The sequence below is a fragment of the Manduca sexta genome, chromosome 18 (assembly GCF_014839805.1).
Source record: "Manduca sexta isolate Smith_Timp_Sample1 chromosome 18, JHU_Msex_v1.0, whole genome shotgun sequence".
NCBI lineage: Eukaryota > Metazoa > Arthropoda > Insecta > Lepidoptera > Sphingidae > Manduca > Manduca sexta.
In genome coordinates, this window is record NC_051132.1 from 11,790,954 (window position 1) to 11,809,482 (window position 18,529).

General features: G+C 35.1%; 1 protein-coding gene across 14 annotated transcripts in view; it reads right to left on the bottom strand.

Moving 5' to 3' along the window:
* LOC115441571 (probable nuclear hormone receptor HR3) overlaps positions 1–18,529 on the bottom strand; it is a 138,557-nt gene that overhangs the window by 27,601 nt on the left and 92,427 nt on the right. Inside the window, exons 2-3 of one of the 14 annotated variants that reach the window (XM_030166404.2) lie at positions 4,980–4,987; positions 3,843–4,684 (exon numbers count right to left, since the gene is read on the bottom strand). The exons of 3 other annotated variants lie outside the window; for them this stretch is intronic. In XM_030166404.2, the coding sequence (XP_030022264.1) occupies positions 3,843–4,131 (289 nt within the window). In that variant the 5' untranslated portion in view covers positions 4,132–4,684; positions 4,980–4,987. Of the gene's footprint in view, positions 1–3,842; positions 5,235–18,529 lie in introns of those variants that run through there. 10 more of the 14 variants (XM_030166403.2, XM_030166402.2, XM_030166401.2 and 7 more) reach the window with 10 other exon arrangements.

Sequence of the window (18,529 nt, forward strand, 5' to 3'; positions counted from 1 at the left end):
TATATTTTAAACGTTGAGATAATTTTGGAAATCTATTATGAGATACCACATCCACATTTTAATATATTATTATAGCATTTTTAAAATATAGAAATACATGACTTTATGGACTTTATAAGTCTTTAAACTATATAGCTATATATAGGTAATAAGTATGTACTCTTCATTAAAGCAATGGCCAGAATATTCACAAAACGAATAAACTTAACTACATCCACAAATCGCTCAAAAGTGCAGCAAAAGCACAAGACAAATGTCGTGTTAACCCAAATCAATGTGCAATTAACACAAATTCGTAACAATGTACCTTAGCGCGTCATGTGGAAAATTATTTATTATGTAGGGCACAAACATTTAAATGCAATTGGGAACGCGGGTGATACCAACACTGTCAATAAATTAACCGATTGCTACATTCTTTGAAATTGTGAGGTTTTGCAGGCCGGCATAGGCAATAAAAAATGTTTATGGATAGTGCTAATGCTGGTCGAATGTTGGCTCGGACGCACAACACATTGTCGATTTCGTAATCTAAGACAATGTATATATATCCGTCTTAGAGGATTTACGTAGTCTGTGATATTTAGTACCTCTATGTTATTTACATTCCATTTTTAAATAGTAATGATTTGAAAAAAAAATATGTTCAAATATGGAATGATCAGTAAGGTTTGGCTTCATGTTGGTAGTAGTAAGTAACTATTTCAAAAAAGGAAATACTTCCTCAATTGGTACAATATGTTCGTATTAATACATTAAGAAGAATTGAACTAAAAAGGAAACCGGGTCAAGGGCACTAAAGATTGACCTTAAAAGGCATCCGGCGTCAAACAGCTTTGAGTATGAAGACCCAAAGCCCCGAATTTGTACTTCCATGGTCTAACCCAGTCTATCTCTGTCATTAGGTATTATTTTGTAAAGTCAATGGTAATTACACATGCTACCCGCCAAGACATACATACGCCTCGTTCTAAAACGTCAAGCTTCAATATTACTGAAAGAAGAATCAAATATGGAGGTTTTAGTTAACATTAGAAAATTAGTCCTGTTGCTAAGGCATTAAAGTCCAAGGTCTCATCATCATTGTCTATTGATAAGCCTGGCCGACAAGCCTCATGCCCTTTAATATTTGCCAATGCAATTTCCTCAACTAATCAGTGAATGCAAACATTGCACCACCGGGAATAATATTTACTTGCGCTATAAAAATATGGATCAGGGATCAGGACGTTTGATAAAGTTATGACTAAGCTCGAGGTATCAGGTAGACTTTAAAATGTAAGTGATAAGGGTGTTTTTTGAATAGCTGTTTTTCCCACGACTCTATCTATTCAAATGTATAAAGAAGAAAGTGTTGTATATAAGTCTTTCGATTCTGCTACTAGCCCCAAAACGAATTTGGATCAACTTTTTTAGTGTAGGAATCGAACCCACACACTCTCGTATCAAAGCCCGAGCCACTGAAACATCGAGACTACTAAAATATGGTGATGAAATGTGTCGTGTGCGTTGATGGCGTACTTCATCTACTTATTAATGAGTCATGCTAAAGGTCATTGGTCTAGCGGCAGCGTACGTGAGTTGAAACCCGTCAGATTCTGGGTTCGATATCCGGATCGGGCAAAAAAATATCTTTTGATACCACAATACACCAAGTTGAAATTCCTGCGTTTCTATCTAACCTTTTAGCGATAAAAGCGTGTATAATGCTTCTATATTGAAACAATACACAAAAAATGAAAAAAAATATCATAATTCAAAATAATACTATAAAATAAAAAAGAAACAAAATATAGCAACAACGCCATCTATTATCCTCGCGTAGAAACAAAACATGACCTAGCGTAGCTCCAGGCGACACTAAAACGAAACGTAATGAGGTCAACGACCCACTATTGTTTCCTTGCGATTGCTACAAACTGAATTAAGTAATTTCTATTATACTCATTGTGATAACAAAAAACCTAATATTATCGCGTCGCGCACTTTGGATGTAAATATACATTAGTTTTCCTTGTTTACAATAAATATGATAGACCGACTGCATTAAAAGGTAAAAGTTATTAAGACTGAGACTGGGGACATTACAGATCACTTGAAAATAATGACTCAGCATAACAAGCATAGAGACAAGTACTGTTTTGTAATTTGATTGTTAATAGCTAACATCAAGTGACCCCAGCTCAACCCGTCTTAATTAAATTTATAATCCCAAACCCTAAAAGGATATTTTTGATAGATATTATTCTGCATGCTAAAATAACGCTCAAACCACATACCAAGAGATAGGAATGGTGTGATTTTATTGGATTAGTAGACTCTACCAAGTAGAGTCCAATTAAATTTCAAAGAATGTTTAGTACTTATGACGTCACTGGGAGAATCTTCCTCTGATGGTTGTACATACTATAAAGTGGTACAAAGTAGAGTCAAAAGGATTATTAAATACTATTGATATCTCTACCAATTGTAGAGTACAAATAAATTTCAAAGTATAGTATTTTTGACGTCACTGGGAGTCTCATTCTCTAATGATTGTACATACTATAAAGTGGTACAAAGTAGAGTCAAAAGAAAATTATTACTGAATATTATTGATACCTCTACCAATTGAGGAGTACTAATAAATTTCAAAGTATGTATAGTAATTTTACTTGGATAATCTTCCTCTAATGATTGTACACACTATAACGTGGCACAAGGTACAAAAGAAAATGCAAAGGACTATTGATCTTAGATTGGGAATACCTAGTACTTATAAAAATCCGTACATCAATAATTAAAAATACCGTACATCAACGTACGTACATCAATAATAATAAACACTTAAAAGTCCAAATCTAGTCTCTGTAATTATATAATATAGATCAAATATTTATCCTTCCAAATATAATGTCACGACAATAGAAAATAATTCTTATCTAATCTTGTCTATGATTCAGACTGGACTTAGACAACAATGGCCCATGGAAAAAAAAAACAGATTGTCTATGACGGTTTCACATGAAGCGTATCGTAATGATTTAAACATAAGCTCATACTTCCGTGGCAAGACTTGTTTCAGGAACGAGAGGTCGCGGTTCGACTCCCGCAGCGCAATGTGATTCGCAATTCGGTTCAGAGCAAAGCATTTTGAACCAAAAACCTTTGATTTCTGGTATTTTTTAATGTAGCGTATATTAAAATATAATTTATACTTTACTCAAAGATAACTGGGTGTAATTGTATTATAATACGACTTCAATGCTGAGGTCTCGGGTTCGGTCCCCAGGTTGGGCAAAGTGACATTGGGTTTTTCTACTCAATACCAGACCAAAGTCTGGAATTTGTATCCGGTATTTCGATGGGCTCACCCATTATCTCATCATGGTACCATGGGCGGCTGCTATTTATACCTCTACCTATCCTCCGTATAAAAGGCGTGTATATATGTGTCTATAAAACGTATATACACAATATATGTATTCTAAGAATATACTAATACGGAATACATTAAGACGCAGTTCGGTCTCCAGTCGGGCTGACAGGCGCGGACATAAAATTTGACGATCGCCAACTTGCGCAATAATCTAGGCTAGGCTATTGGTGGCACAGTCCAGTCTACAACTTTAATAACCGTAGACAACCTATATGACTATTATATTAGGAAGGAGTGCTCTACAATTTAGCATGCTGTTTTCTCTATGATCAAAAACACTGTGAATTTGGTATATTCGTCCATGAGCTGTTAATTTTAGCAAGCATATAGCTTCTACGGTTAAAAAGTTTACGACAATATGGTCCGTGTTCTATGAAAAAATTATAAATATCCTAAGAGGAAAGTGAAAATCTCAAATAAATACCTCTAATAGAGTTAGCAGCTTTCTTATCCATGAACATGCCAGATATAGGGCCGAACATTCCCTCGCTGCTGCCTGGTGGTGGTGACGTACTGTCAGCGACTGACCCTGACGTGATGTCCATACCCATTTGGTTATGCATGACTCCAACCTCCGTGTGTGGTTCTCTCTTCAGCTGCATGGTCTGTGGCATCGTCTGCTGGTGCAGCATCGTGGACGCAGACGAGTGACCACCGTGCTGGTCAGGCGGCCACTGAGACCCGAAAAGCTCGTGGAACTGATTGTTGTTCATCGTTCGAAATTCAAATCCCGAAAAAAGTTTTTATTTTTTATTTTATTTTTTTATAAATTCAAGTTATTTTGGGCCAGTGATTATCTTCAGCGAATCGAATTCGCATTGCGGCTAAGCACTAGTATCACTGTGGTGTTCCTTTTTTGAAAATTTTGTTCGACTATGTCGTTAAGGCAACTGTTTCGCGTTTGTTATCACCATAAGATATTTTCTTGAAGAAAACTTTATGGCACTTCCCAGATTGATTCAACTATGTTGATTGTGTCGAGCACCGTTTTGTTGTATATTTTAACTGATATATATATTCCGGCCGAGGGGCGATGTGAGATTTCTTTTTGCGAAATTTATTTCTGGTATTATCTTTTTGAAGAGTAACAAGTTTTTTGGCATTTTGTCTCCGTGATTTTGTTTGTTTCTCTTCCTTTCGTCTTAAAACATTCTACGTAAGGCACTATTTTTTACAAATATTTTTTTTTATTGTAACTATTCACTTGTTCCCGGTGCAATACTGCTTCTTTATCTCTTTATCAAAAATTTGCCAAACACAAAAAATCTGTAAAGAGAAAATCAAGGCAGAAAGAAGGATTTATTCAAATTTTAAAAATATTTTAGATAAAAAAAATTTAGTGCCAATTAGAATGAAAGTTTTTTTTTTTTGTAAAACGATTTTAGCTAACCGAACACCAATGCTCAATTATCTAAAATCTAGTTGTACGAATTTACGTGAAACACAAGATTTAAATTTTAAATTTAGAATTCGTTAGACGCCACCACGTTCCATTTTTAAAAACTGTATTTTGTCACTGCACTTAAAGGCACTGTCACTTGAATATAACAAACGCGTTCACCTCACTGGCTGCAAGAAAAAATTTGTACGTTGTAATTTTGTACTATAGGTTGTGCATAACTCGGCTGTGCGACGGCAACTGGCAAGTCGGAAGATGTTGACGCCAGAGCGGCCCGAACGTTACTGACGCATTGACGAATCTTCGGCCAGGCTCACGAAAAAATTATATATTTTTTTCATTCGAACCGAATAATCAACTTAGCTCATAGTGATAGTTCAGTCGCCCCGACCGTTTGACGGGAGAAAATCCTTCGAAAATCATCTTTAAGGGAAAATTCCTTCACGTACACATTACGTAGGGCGCGTACCGTCCAAATTAAAAATTTAAAGTTGAAAAATGTGTACAGTTACCGTGTAATTAAGAAACAAAATTGCCCGTCACACCGCGCGGATCCTAAGGCGAGGCGCGCGTGTGTGTGTGCGTCGGTGTGTGCGGACACAGCGGCGCGCGCACACAGACGCGCCGGCGTCAACCGGTTCATTGACCCCGGGACCCAAACAAAGTAGATTTCGGTGAAATGCTGTTGAACTCTAGTTTTGAATGTGGAATCGCTCGGTGTTACGTTGTCGCTTCATGGCGAATTTTTAGCGATGGTCTGTAGCGTTCCAAATTCAAAAGTTTTGATGTTCTGTCACAATCTGATGATAACGTTTTTTTCTTTTTTTTTGCGCAATCAACGTTTGAATCAAAAGAATAGGATTCAAATATTGTGTCGCGAATTAAAACATTTTCATAAACAATTGTCGATGTGCGTTATGCTCGCTTTAGCCATTAGTGTTAACAGGTCGTTGACCCCGGAAAAATGAGTTGTCAACGATACATAAAGTTTGCAATATATTTCTACATTACACCTTTCAATGTGTTATTGTTTACATTATACTACCACAGAATGAAAGCTGCATACTTAATTTTATTTCCCACCATTACATTTTAACAAATTAAATATTCACACAACCTATACGTACCTATTAATATTATTTAAAACTTATATACAGTTATATCATTCTTGGCTTCAGACTTGTTATAACTATCAAGAAGTTCTATTCCAATAATAGCAACTCCACACTCACCAATACACGATATTTTATAATAGCTATTAAATAAAATAAAACGTTTTTAATTATAATATTAGATACATTTATACTTCATTCAGTTAATTAAATGCTAGGCTCTTTTAAGTAATAAAATATTGGTTGATTTGCAAAATTTGAAAAAAGAACATTTATGCCTGGCATAGAAAAAAAAATGAAAAGCAAATAACCTGCGGAAGGAGCCGCCGACCTTGCGTAGAGAGGGACGGAAGTCGTGACGTCACATACATCAGTCTCGCTCACTCTCGTGGGCTAACGACCTATCGATTTTAGACCACGTGCTATTAGCACTTTATCTATACAATTATATATCATCACGCTATGTGATAAGGTAGGCGATAGGGTTGGAAGATGACTGACGTTCAGGAATTTGTGAATGAATTTAATTTGAAGTAGCAATTGTATTAAGGTGAAGGTCATTCTCCAGTGTACCGGTCTACTGCGGCAGACAACCACACCCACAACTTGATATAAAACTTCGGGTTAAATAAAACTTAAGGTTACTAAGGGTATTCAGAATATTGCCTAAAAATCTAATTGGAATTTTCCCAATTTCCTTTATTAACAGTGGTTTAATCCATCGAATACTCCGAAATATATCTAAATTCATTGAATTGTGCGTATGATATATTTTTGATTAATTGCTATCAACTTCCTTTATATCATGAACGGACGTGACGGCATAACGAATATTCTAGATTTTGGTAGTAAGCACTATGGAGTCCAAATTATTGTCGAACAACAGAAAAAATTTCAAACCTCGTCAGACTGAAGATGAAGAAATTTCATTTCTCGCAACGAACGGTAAACTAACAGCTTTGCTTGTATTCTAGATAAACAACAATATTAGTAGAAATCGAACAAATCCTTTCTTTCCTCAATTCCTGTTCTATATTCCTGCGATATATTTCATATTATGAGTTACATTATTGAAATCTCTTGCTCTGGTTGGATAAATTATTCTGCTGGTCATTGTCACTACTGAAAAGGTGCGTTCCTCATACTACAAACCTCTTTAAAAAAATACTTTATACCAGCCAGTTACAATTTCAATTTAAAAATGGAATTACATAGTGCCAACTTCACAAAATTTAAGATGATGAAAACTTCATGCCAGTATGTACGTTTGACTTGAGTAAGCGTTTTTGACAGCGTCTCGTGTCAGTGAACCCATTGCATCATTGCACAATGCTGAAATGCTCGACAATGCATACGTCAAAACACAATGACATAACGGACTTATAAACTCACGTCTACGAAGAGCGTTATTTTTAATCTATCATTGTGGCTTAGTGTGAGTGTTCTTAAGTGGTAGGACGCTATAAAGTATCTAGTGGCAGCGTATGTACTTGGGTTGTGAATCGTAAGATTCTGCGTTCGATTCCTAGTTTAGGGACATAGAATTGTGTTTATCGATTAAAAAATTGTACCTAACTTATTTGGTATTTGTGCACGATATGGCAATAGACTCGCACCTATCACATCATGGGATGGAATAAGTTTGGCGAAATATGCATTTAACTTTTTACTCATAGGGAATTAAATATAATATTATTTAGAGGTTTTCCTCTGCTCGAGCTAAGCTCGGCATTTAACTTTTCATTCATATGGAATTCAATATAATATTATATTTTATAATATAATTATACATATATATTAAAATAGTAATCATAAATTATTGGTAATATATAATGATATATATATATGATATATTACCAATAATTTATTATTATTCCCACGCGATAATTTTAGAAGAGACATAAACACGAAATGGTGATATCAATATTTTCCAAAGCTTAAATTCACATTCAATTATAAAGCCGCGTTTATATTAAGCAGTATGCGCTCATCCTAATACTAACTGAAACACCACCAGTCCGAAGCAGACAATATAACTTACAATAAACTAAGTCGACCGTGCAGAGAATAAAGGCCTTTACAAAATTTCAGGCCTATGTGTAAATCAATAACTTGGGGTAAACGAATTGTAGAATGGAGTCCATGAGAAAATGTATTGTCAGACGGCCTTGGGACAGATGGGGCGACGACCTTCGAAATCTGCCAGTGACTGGACGAAACGGGATAACTCAGTGGCGCGATACTAGCTCGCCAAACAATTGTCTATTGTATGAATCATATTCATAGATATTAGAGCTTAGAGGTAAAACTAAAATTTGAATTTGGAATTGTGATTTTTAATACTGGCCAGTTAAAAACATAAGGAAAAATAAAGCCTGAACATAAATCTGTTGAAAATTTTGAATTTAGAATTGCATTCTGTACCTGGCCATTTATCTGTAACCAGAAGGAAAATTTTAATGTAAAAAAATATAATAAGTATGTTGTATATTCGATTATCAATTATTTCTGATGAATTTGTAGTCATTAGTTTTAGTTTCCCTGACATTTAATTTTATTGCAGTCAGTAACAATTAGATTTTATAGTTTAAACTGTGTAAAAGTTTTATAGAGTCTGATATACTATAGTTACAATCAGATAATAAAAGAAAGAAAAGCCTCATTCGATAAAAACAAGAATGTTTGGTATTTATTTTATTTCAGTTACATAATATAGTCTGGTTTCTTGTAAACAGTGAATTTATATATTATAGTAATACAGTAAATTAAGTTTGCCTATCGGTAAATACTGCCTACAATTTCAAATCAGTTCCTACTCTAACTGCTCGGCTGCTTTAAAATTTATTCAATACGTCAGTATTTTAAACCATCGCGAGTTATTTAGAGAATATGCACAGCCCCACATGAGTAACCAATAAATTCACCACGCCAGCAAAGCCGCGGTCGGAGGCTAGTTAAAATAAGAATAAAAGCTGACCCAGTTAAACACATTCTTATTTTAGACGCTTACATCTACATTATTTTTGTAAGGGCGCAGTAAACTTTACTTTTCATTATTATTTCTTTAGAAATATTACTTATGAGTACTCAGGTTAAATCGTCAGTGAATTACTATGTCTTCATAACTATATTATAACCATGTCCGTGTCTCTGACTCACTTTTTATTCCAAAAATTGAATTTGCTTTATAATTTACTTATAAAAAGAAGAATTATTCGTATAAAAAATAAATATTATAATATTTTTCATATTTGAATTTCAAAATTTATAAATAGAACTATAGAGACGGAAAAAACCCATTCATCGAACCGTTGATATGTTAACGGACCAATGTTCGTGCGTCGGAATCGATTCGAAATTCAAAAATCCTATTAGGCGAGCGTAATATTCGAATTTTAAATGGAATTTGAAAAAAGATTTTGAGTTTTAACTGTCCACCACATCGCGACCACGCGTCCAACTGGAACATGCAGTTTGAACTCGCCATGACCCTTTTAGACACACGGTCAGCAGGAGAACTTCTTGCGTAACAAAAAGTTTAAAGGACTTGTGTTCTATACTAAGTTGATCATACATTGTGGCCAAGATTAACGACACTATTTTTGAAATTCGTCAAATGCCAATGGTAAAAAAAATGGTTACATTTCTTGAGAAAATCGTGAGTTTTACAGTGATGCGAAATAATAATATTTCATACACGTGAACAAAGTATTTATAAATTCAAGTAGCACAGATATAAGATAAACATTTATCTGTCATATTAATCTGACATTCAGGCATTAAAGGACTCGTTATATAACATTAGTCATTGCAGTTTACAAAACCGCTGCATTATGCAGGCAAAGCGCAATCTTTATCGAACTAAAACATCGACTGAACAAAATTATGCTTGCGCTATCAGATGCACTTGGACGTAAGGAGACAAGAGCGTAATACTAGCGACTGGGGGAGTACTTAGGGGTGTTTGTGGGCTAACCCACTGTACTAAATACCCCCAATCGGGGTGACTGAGTTTCAATTTTTAAAGGTTACTAGAATGATCTATTTCAATGTGTATTTTTAATTTTCTGCATTGATATGAAATATTTAAGAAGTTGTAGCAACTATGCAGGGTTTAAGAATACCATAGCTCAATGTTGCATATCATAATAATGACAAATAACGCTGATTCATCAATCATGTTCACGGATAATCGTTTCCAAGAGTTAAAGAAAACATTAACAGTGCATACAATCCGCTCTACTCATATTACTTTACCTTACAATGTGATGTCAAAATGACCCGGCCCAGTGGCCTTTCGCATATAGGTTTCACGTTAGGCTGAAAATGTCTAGATTCGTCCCCTGGAAAGTATCATCTGGGTCCGCCCTTGTTGAGAGACTAATATATCGCCGATCGATATCGCCTCAGCGTTATCTCGGCCGAAATTGCCGAAAGTTCGTCGCACGGCCGTCGAACTCCAAAATTGCGGGTTCAACGGCACTGGTCTAGCCGACCGGCCGCGAGCGTTGGCGATGCAATTCGCGAATGACGATTTGAATTTCGAATCTTGTTTGTCTGATTGGTTCCGTCCGGCGGATGAAATTTGAATTTGGAACGATTTTTGAAATTTGAATATCGACCGATGTTGGCACCACCAGTTCATTAACATAGGTTTGGCTTAATTATTGATTATTTTATTGCTGCCGAATGATAAACGGCCGAATTTGATTTGAATAGATCTTACATAAAATCTCCCGTACAAAAATCGTGATATTTTATTGTCGTCACCGTCGCGCCATGCTGCCATAATCACGTTAATCAGAATATTAAATAGAACGTTACAATTTTGCGTGAATTACTATTATTATTGATATTATCTGTATTCAAGTATGTAGGTTGTTATTATGTAACCTAAATTCGTATTAATTATGAACCGTTATACTACTTATATTTGTCTCTAAGAAAAATACAAAGAAATGTTACCAAGACATATAAAAATAATGAATGGTACATTTTGTACATGAGCATTGATTTTAATTAATTACTTAGATATTAACAATAAACATTGTATGCTAATGTGATTGACAATACGAAATAGACAACAGTCGCCTATACGAAACGTTACATACAAAAGTACTCTGCTTGCTAAGTTTTCACTGACGTGGAACAAATTATAAATACTTTATGGTTATGACCTAAGGAAGCATAATAGACAGAAAATTGACGTTACTGGCCACTACGAAGTTTTTGAAAAGAAGAAAACATATTCAAAATCAACAAATCTCATAAATCGAACACGACTAATTAAATATCGAATAGTCTGGGATATCTTAAATCATATTAAGAATATAGGACACGTTGTAAATAGCTGATATAGAGCAATGATTGAGGTGTGGGGCGTCGCCCGGTTAGATGGAGCGTCGACCTTTGCTTTAAACTGGATAAGAAGATCGCAGTCGCGCGTTCTTCAAGATGCCTAGTATTCCAGATACGTGTATTCCAGAGATTAGTATATCAGTATTCCAGATTTTTTTAATTTAAAGCCCGTGATTGACTTGACCGTGGTCGATAGTTTCTGATACCTTGACTGATCTCTTGTAGTACAAGGACCAAAAAAAATTGGTGTGCCGCTTAGTATCTCCTCACCGTTCGCTATGCGTAAAATAATTTATCCAACCTTTGCAATTTAGTTAAAGTATGCAACCTCTTTGGACGGAATACTGGCATGTTACCCTTGCTAGAAACGGAAATAAACCTGTCATTCTTTTTATAAAAATATATTACGTCATTCAGTTCTTCGTCTATCCTCCTGATATTTTTAATATCCTAATTCCTTCGTTACTTTTCCTCCCCTTCGCCGATCCTCGCACCTCATCCTGCCGCATCATCCGTGGACGGCAACCAAAGCATTGGCTGGCATCCCCGACCTCCTCTATGGCGTGCACTCGTCATATAGTCTGCAAGAGCAGTGAGTAGTTTCGCGCAGTATCTTACTAGTACCGTCACCCTCCTCCCTTAAGGGGAGATCATATGTGGTGCCTGCTCGGCCTTGTTTTACTTGGCCTATCTTTCCTTTTTCCTTAGTTGGGCTATTTACACACCTATAGTCATCGATGACACTGATATAATCGATTTACTCTCTCTTATCGATAGATCATCGATGGCAATTTGAGAAGCAAAACCCACATATAAGTAACTAGACTTAAAACCCAAAACAAAACACACGAATAAGTCATTATCCATAAATACATCTATAGCATTTGTGGTTAAATATATGGGATATCCATACCTTATTATCAAAATACCAGCTCGACTAATGAAGGGCATAGACCTCGGAATGAGGCCGTTTTGACGTTCAGCACACCAGCACATTAATAAGGTTAATTTTGTGATTTATTTTATAACGGCATTAAAGCTCATTTTGGGTTAGCAGAAGTCGTGATTAGTGCTTCCTCGTAAAATGTTAGGACTTAGGTGAGATTCTAGAACTAACGTCCTATAATGGACTCAGAGTGTCAAGATAAGAACTTGGCTTTATATAAGATGACATGGTACAGCGTTTGATATTATGTCCATCTTTTACTTTTATAATGTACACTGTCATTAATTCGTCAATGATTTTAATATCTTTATTTATTATTATTAATGAAAACTTACAGCTAAAATTAAGACTTTAGATGTATGAAGTTAACTACAGATGGTGAATGATAAATTTTCACATATAGGTACTAGTACAATTAATAGATGAACAGCTAAAAGTAAGGAATCAAAATAAGATATGTTAAGCTACTTAACTTACAGCGTACAACATCTTGGAATGTCTAAAAGCATTTAAATAAACCTCACATGTAAGATAGCGTTAAGTCTCGCAGGTAGATTAAGGCTTAAGGCGCTCTGGCCGGAATAAAAGTGGAAGTAACTAGCTCAAGGGCACTACGCTAAAGAAAATGGCGGACCAAAATTCACCTCTGATAGTTTATATTTCGAATACTGGTTCAGTACGATGAAACGCGATTACTATGGCGACCAGCATAGATTTATAAGCTGGTTAGTGGCACCTGCGTCCAATGACTCTCTGCGACCTTTATGGAGGCATGTGTACCTTGCAATATGTACTTCAAGCATAAGATGATAAATGCTGTAATTCAATGTACGATATTTTTAGTTATGTAAGGAATTGGCAAAAATCTAACATCTGGCACAAGATTTAAATTTGGAATAATTTTTGAAATTAGAATTTGTCATTCTTCTGTGTTGGTAGCGCTGCTTATTAACTCACAACGCTGGTTTTGGCAGTTATTTTTATTTATTTTGATTATAGAATCATTTCGGGTCATGATTGCTATGTGTCCGTGCGTAGTTATTCTGCCTTTGTTCTCTTGACTAGACATTGCATGAACGAGGAAATGTCGAATATAATATCTTAAACCCTAAAACAACATGGCGCTGCAAACACAGGTAACCTGGTTTAATTCCGCCAGTCTGGGGCTTTAACACCTACGTTTATTGCTCTGCGGGTCGCACATGTGAGCGCCATGTTGTTTTATGGCGGCATGGCGCCAACTACGGATAATTAAATTTTTGGCTATTTTCTTAATGTTCGTAATTAGGTTTGTAAACATTTTTAAGATCTTGATATAAGATGAACATTGACATGTATTAGGAGTGATGTTTCTTTTTATGATATGCGGTGAACATTGAAATGAGTGATGAATATCAGTTTATTGAGAAATAGGTATATTATGATATGTACTTGACAGTGTTGGTTAATTTGCAAAAAAATATGCCGATGTATTTTATTGAATTCGTGTGAGATTAATGGTAATTTACTTAAAATCTTTTACTGATATTATCCTACCAAAGTGTTCATCGAAATATTACGTATGTAAATTTCTTATGGTTTATTGACGTGTCTCTATAAATAAACTCTTAGTTGTTACATCAACTTATACGATGACCAAATATTTTGTGGATTTTTTTTGACTCTTTGAGGCTATGTCAACAAATTATGGTACCATTATTAAATTTCGGGAATAAATCTTTAGCTTCTTGCGGATTCGGTAATTTAAGGCTAATACATTATTTTTAAAAAAAATATTCTTAATCTTCTAAACCAACCCTTGCTAAAATGGTGAGTCAGAAAATCCGATTCTATTTTTAACTTAACAATAAAAGGGCGTTCGAAATTTAAAATTTCAAAAATGGAACCGGGAAGCTGCTCTCGGGACGATAAGACGGGGCCGGTTCCTTCCACGGCCCACGTGGTGGGTCAACGGCTGCCCCACTGCGCGGAGTTCGCTGAACCGGCGCGGGCACACTGCACCGCGCACGCACACGCGCGCCGCGCTGCAAAACTAACACACGCTGTGATGTGCGCAGGTGACTAATTGTGCTTTTCGAAATGGCCGCGCGGACTCGATCTTGTGTAATACGCCTCAAGACTAAGTTAATTTCTTACGTGTTTTGTATCTCTTAACATTTTCTTCAAATTACCACATATATAGTGCGCATATGGTTCTTTGTAACAGTTTGAGTCAGCCCCCAATAGGTTCCAACGCCCCTTTAAAACACCTGCACTTACGTGTGACGTGTTTGGCATAAAATTATTGTACTTATAACAAAGAGAGCGGACTACATTATATAGAAGCTACTTGAACCTTACACAATTGGAACACTTACAAAGTAAATTATGAAACATAAGTAATTCATCATTGTTTTTATTAATTGACGTCAACATATTATATTCGAAATTCAAATTGAGCGGCCACAGATTCTTATCGACATGTAATTATGCGACCGACCATTAATCTGTGATAACAATAAAAAAGCATGAGTCAACCATTGAGTATAGAATTTTGTCTATGATGACATCAGTGGTATGCCGTTGTTACTATACACTGGAGTCGCTTTTTCATCAATACTGATTAATTTTTACTGTGACAAACAACGCCTAGATGATAGGTCAACATAGTATTCCAAATTCAAATGCTAAAATTATCACTTCTGCTTTTTAATTTTATAAACCAGCCTGTGTCACTATGACTCCAAAAACATTTCCAATTTTACCAACAGGCTTACAAAATCCTTTGAAAATATGCAATAATATTTTTTAAACGTTAGCTATTCGTTCTTACACGCAGCTAATAATACCAACGTCATCTAACAATCTCTAAAACTTCCAAAATTAAATTTCGCATGCTAGCCAATTTTGCCAACATCGAAGCAATAAAACAATTACATCAAACTCAGCAACAGTTCTGCCAACCGTAAAAATACCGCTAGCAATTAATCCGCCAATTTAGCTTTTTCGCACGAAAAATAGCATGTCCATAGTTATTTCAGCCGAAAATATAAAAGTAACGGATGGTGGCCGATTTGTTACGCGCTTGCAGGCTGCATCCATAGCGTGACCATCTGCTGGTAAGTGGTAACGATTGACGGTGGGTCAACGATCCGCCAAGGCCGTGCTATTATTGTTAGAAACCGTGTGTGATTATTTTACCGTCATTTGTGGTTGGATTAAATAGGCAGATGTTGTAGGAATAGAATTTAGATACAAAAAATATTCTACCTATCCTACCCCAGCAACATTTATATACCTTTTACTTAAATTAAATTTTACTGGTCTGTCTGTAGCAAAATAATAAATCATTGAAAAAAATTGCCATTGTGGTGTAATCGGCAATGAAATACTTAAGAATCGCATGTTTGATCCTTTGTATCACAAAATATATTTGTACTGCTCCAAATATTTGCCACGGGTTTGGGTGTGAAATTGTAACACCTTCGTAGTTTAACATAGCATTGATGTAAAGACTATAAATAATGTGATCGCTGGATTTATTTTGTTGAAACAAAGAATGTGACGTAGGCATCTTAAAGAAAGCTACATATCGAATATCTCTCTTTAAGAATTTCTACGGTATGAAAAGTCTACCAATCCGTACTAGGCCAGCGTGGTAGACTTAGACCTTAAACCTCTAATAATAGAGGCCTGTGCCCAGCAGTGCGGCAGTATAATAAATAAAAAAGATATAACTGAGCAAAATTGTAATTACTAAACCCAAATAAAATAAAAAAATCCTGTATGAGCAAAATTGTGATTACTATTTATTGAAACGCAAAATATGATTATGGAAAAATTTATATAACTGGTCGTATTTATAATATTAAGCGTTACTGCATTGTATAATTAGCGAACAAAAAAAATTCCTTGGTAACTACGCACGCTGGTGGTTTCCGCAATGCGTTATCAAAATGAAAGTGCGTTATCGTTGTTTTTCGGAATCCAGACATTCGCCGACACCAATTGTTTTGGCGTTAATCGTCTAGACGGATTGATATGATAACGCTATCACGACGCGACGTGTAGGCAGATGAATCAAATTTTACGTCTACATTAGTGTAGGCCTGATTAGACCGTTTGTAGCCTTTGATTAACTCATTTTTTTATAACATTACCTTTGTTAACTTGGCAAAGACCGGCTTATAAACACCGGACTTTTGGGTGAGCGTAGGCGCTCGCAACCTTTGAAAATTAAGCGACCATGGTGAGGGCAACCTACTTATGGGTTACAAACCTCGACTCAGGAGGATCACTGGGAGAGGATTGGACATCAAAGATTATGAACTCATATCCATAGTATTATATAAAGTTGAAGAATTTCTAAGATAGCTACATTACTCCAGTTCTATAGGCTACTTTTTATACCAGCAAAATATTTATGCCGGAAAAGTTTTCAAGCTATGTTTGGTAACACCAGAATAGGCTTTGTGTGTCTTAGAAAATTGTTTAAGTTTCAACTGTTGTGAGACGAATGCCTCCCTATCTTCCTATGGGATTTATTTCATTGCGGGATGAAGACAAATAAGTTTTCCCTGAGACTCGCCGAGCTTCACCGCTCGGTGTCATAAAATGCATGGCACTACTGATCCTGGCTTGCAAATGCAGTGACGGATGAGAAGGCGGGAAAGTATGATGGCGGATCATATGTTCTAGATATTTCGACAACTAAAAGAATGTCTGAGTATAGAATTATAATTAAAAAATTAACATCGCATAAGAATAACGTGAGAAAGGTCTACACGCTGAAACCAAGCTTATTTACGAAGGAATTAGACTCAATTTTCAATACATAAAACTTTGAAATTTTCTTTGACTGCCTCCGCACAAATGCATATAAACCAACAGTCATATGGAAAATATTTAACAATTAATCAACTATGACTAATAGTAATACTGTGGTTAACGTCAACATAAGTTTTGTGTATTGTTTGCAAAGTTCATTAACATTTAACTTGTATAGTGTAGTTTATTGTGCGTATATTTATTATACAATACTTCGGGTAAGGACAGACTAACCGCTATTACTAATAAATGATCCCAACGGCTTTTATCGATCTAACTCAAAATAGTTAAGCAATTATATTTCAATGTCATTCACGTAAAAAAAAATCTTTACAAGACAATTTGTATAGATTTGGTTGTGAAATAATATTTTGTTAATAGCAAATTCAGTAGCGGTAAATACCCCGATTTATAACATATCTATTATGTATGTAACTTTGTGAAATTTTATGTGTTCTGTGTCTACACCTAATTAATAAATTAAATACAATTATTGACTAGGCTTGACAATTACTAAGTACATTCTATAGATTTTCTCTTTATATAGTAGTTAATCCATATCTGGTTGTAAAACATATGATTATGTTCTTTTACTAAGAAATATAATTATTTATACGATTTTTTTTAGTGTGTCCTAATATCGAAGTAGTCCATTCAGTATATTAAAAATTTCAATTTTGTGCTTATACGTCTGTAATATTTATGTTAAAACACCATAAAATATAAATTATATTTTTTATATCCTTATTGATTTATTGCGCCAGTATAAAATACATTAAGGCGATACCTCAAGGTCCATTTTCAAATCATAAAAAATTTAATATGAAGAAATTTTAAAGGCCGAAATATCCATGATTATTAATTATTTTTACGTTTTTCTTTCAACTGCGAGAACTAATCACTAACTAGACGTGAATTTAAATTCTTTACTTGCCAATACTTGTTTAGTTACCCAGATTAAAGGTAAAACAATATGTATGAAAATGGACCTTGAGGTATCGCCTTAAAATAAAAAATAACAACAGCACTATATTCCATTTTTAAATTCATCTATCCAAATTCAAGCACAGGTCCACATTAAAAAAAAAAAACAATTAAAAAATAATTAAGAAAAAGAAAATAGCAGCTCATTCGATTTTTAAACTCAACTGTCAAAAGTTCAATCACTAGCAAGTCCATGTGCGGGATGTAAAAAACATTTCATTCAGAGCCATTCGTTAAAGCCCCCCGGCCACCCTTCCAAACGACCTCTGGTGACATGGTAAGGCCGTGTAACGACCCCCAGGGTGTTATTTCCCTTCATGTCATTCACTCGGTGAAAATAAACTGTTCTGGATGTACGATTTTACTTCCTTGTGTAAACTTGGAGTTAAAATGTGGAACGTGTAAACAATAATGAGTAGGAGAAGACATTTAAATCTGATTTGTCTTAACTCTAAATATGTGACAAACCAAAGCATTTTACCACTTTCGTTAAAAATAAATATTAT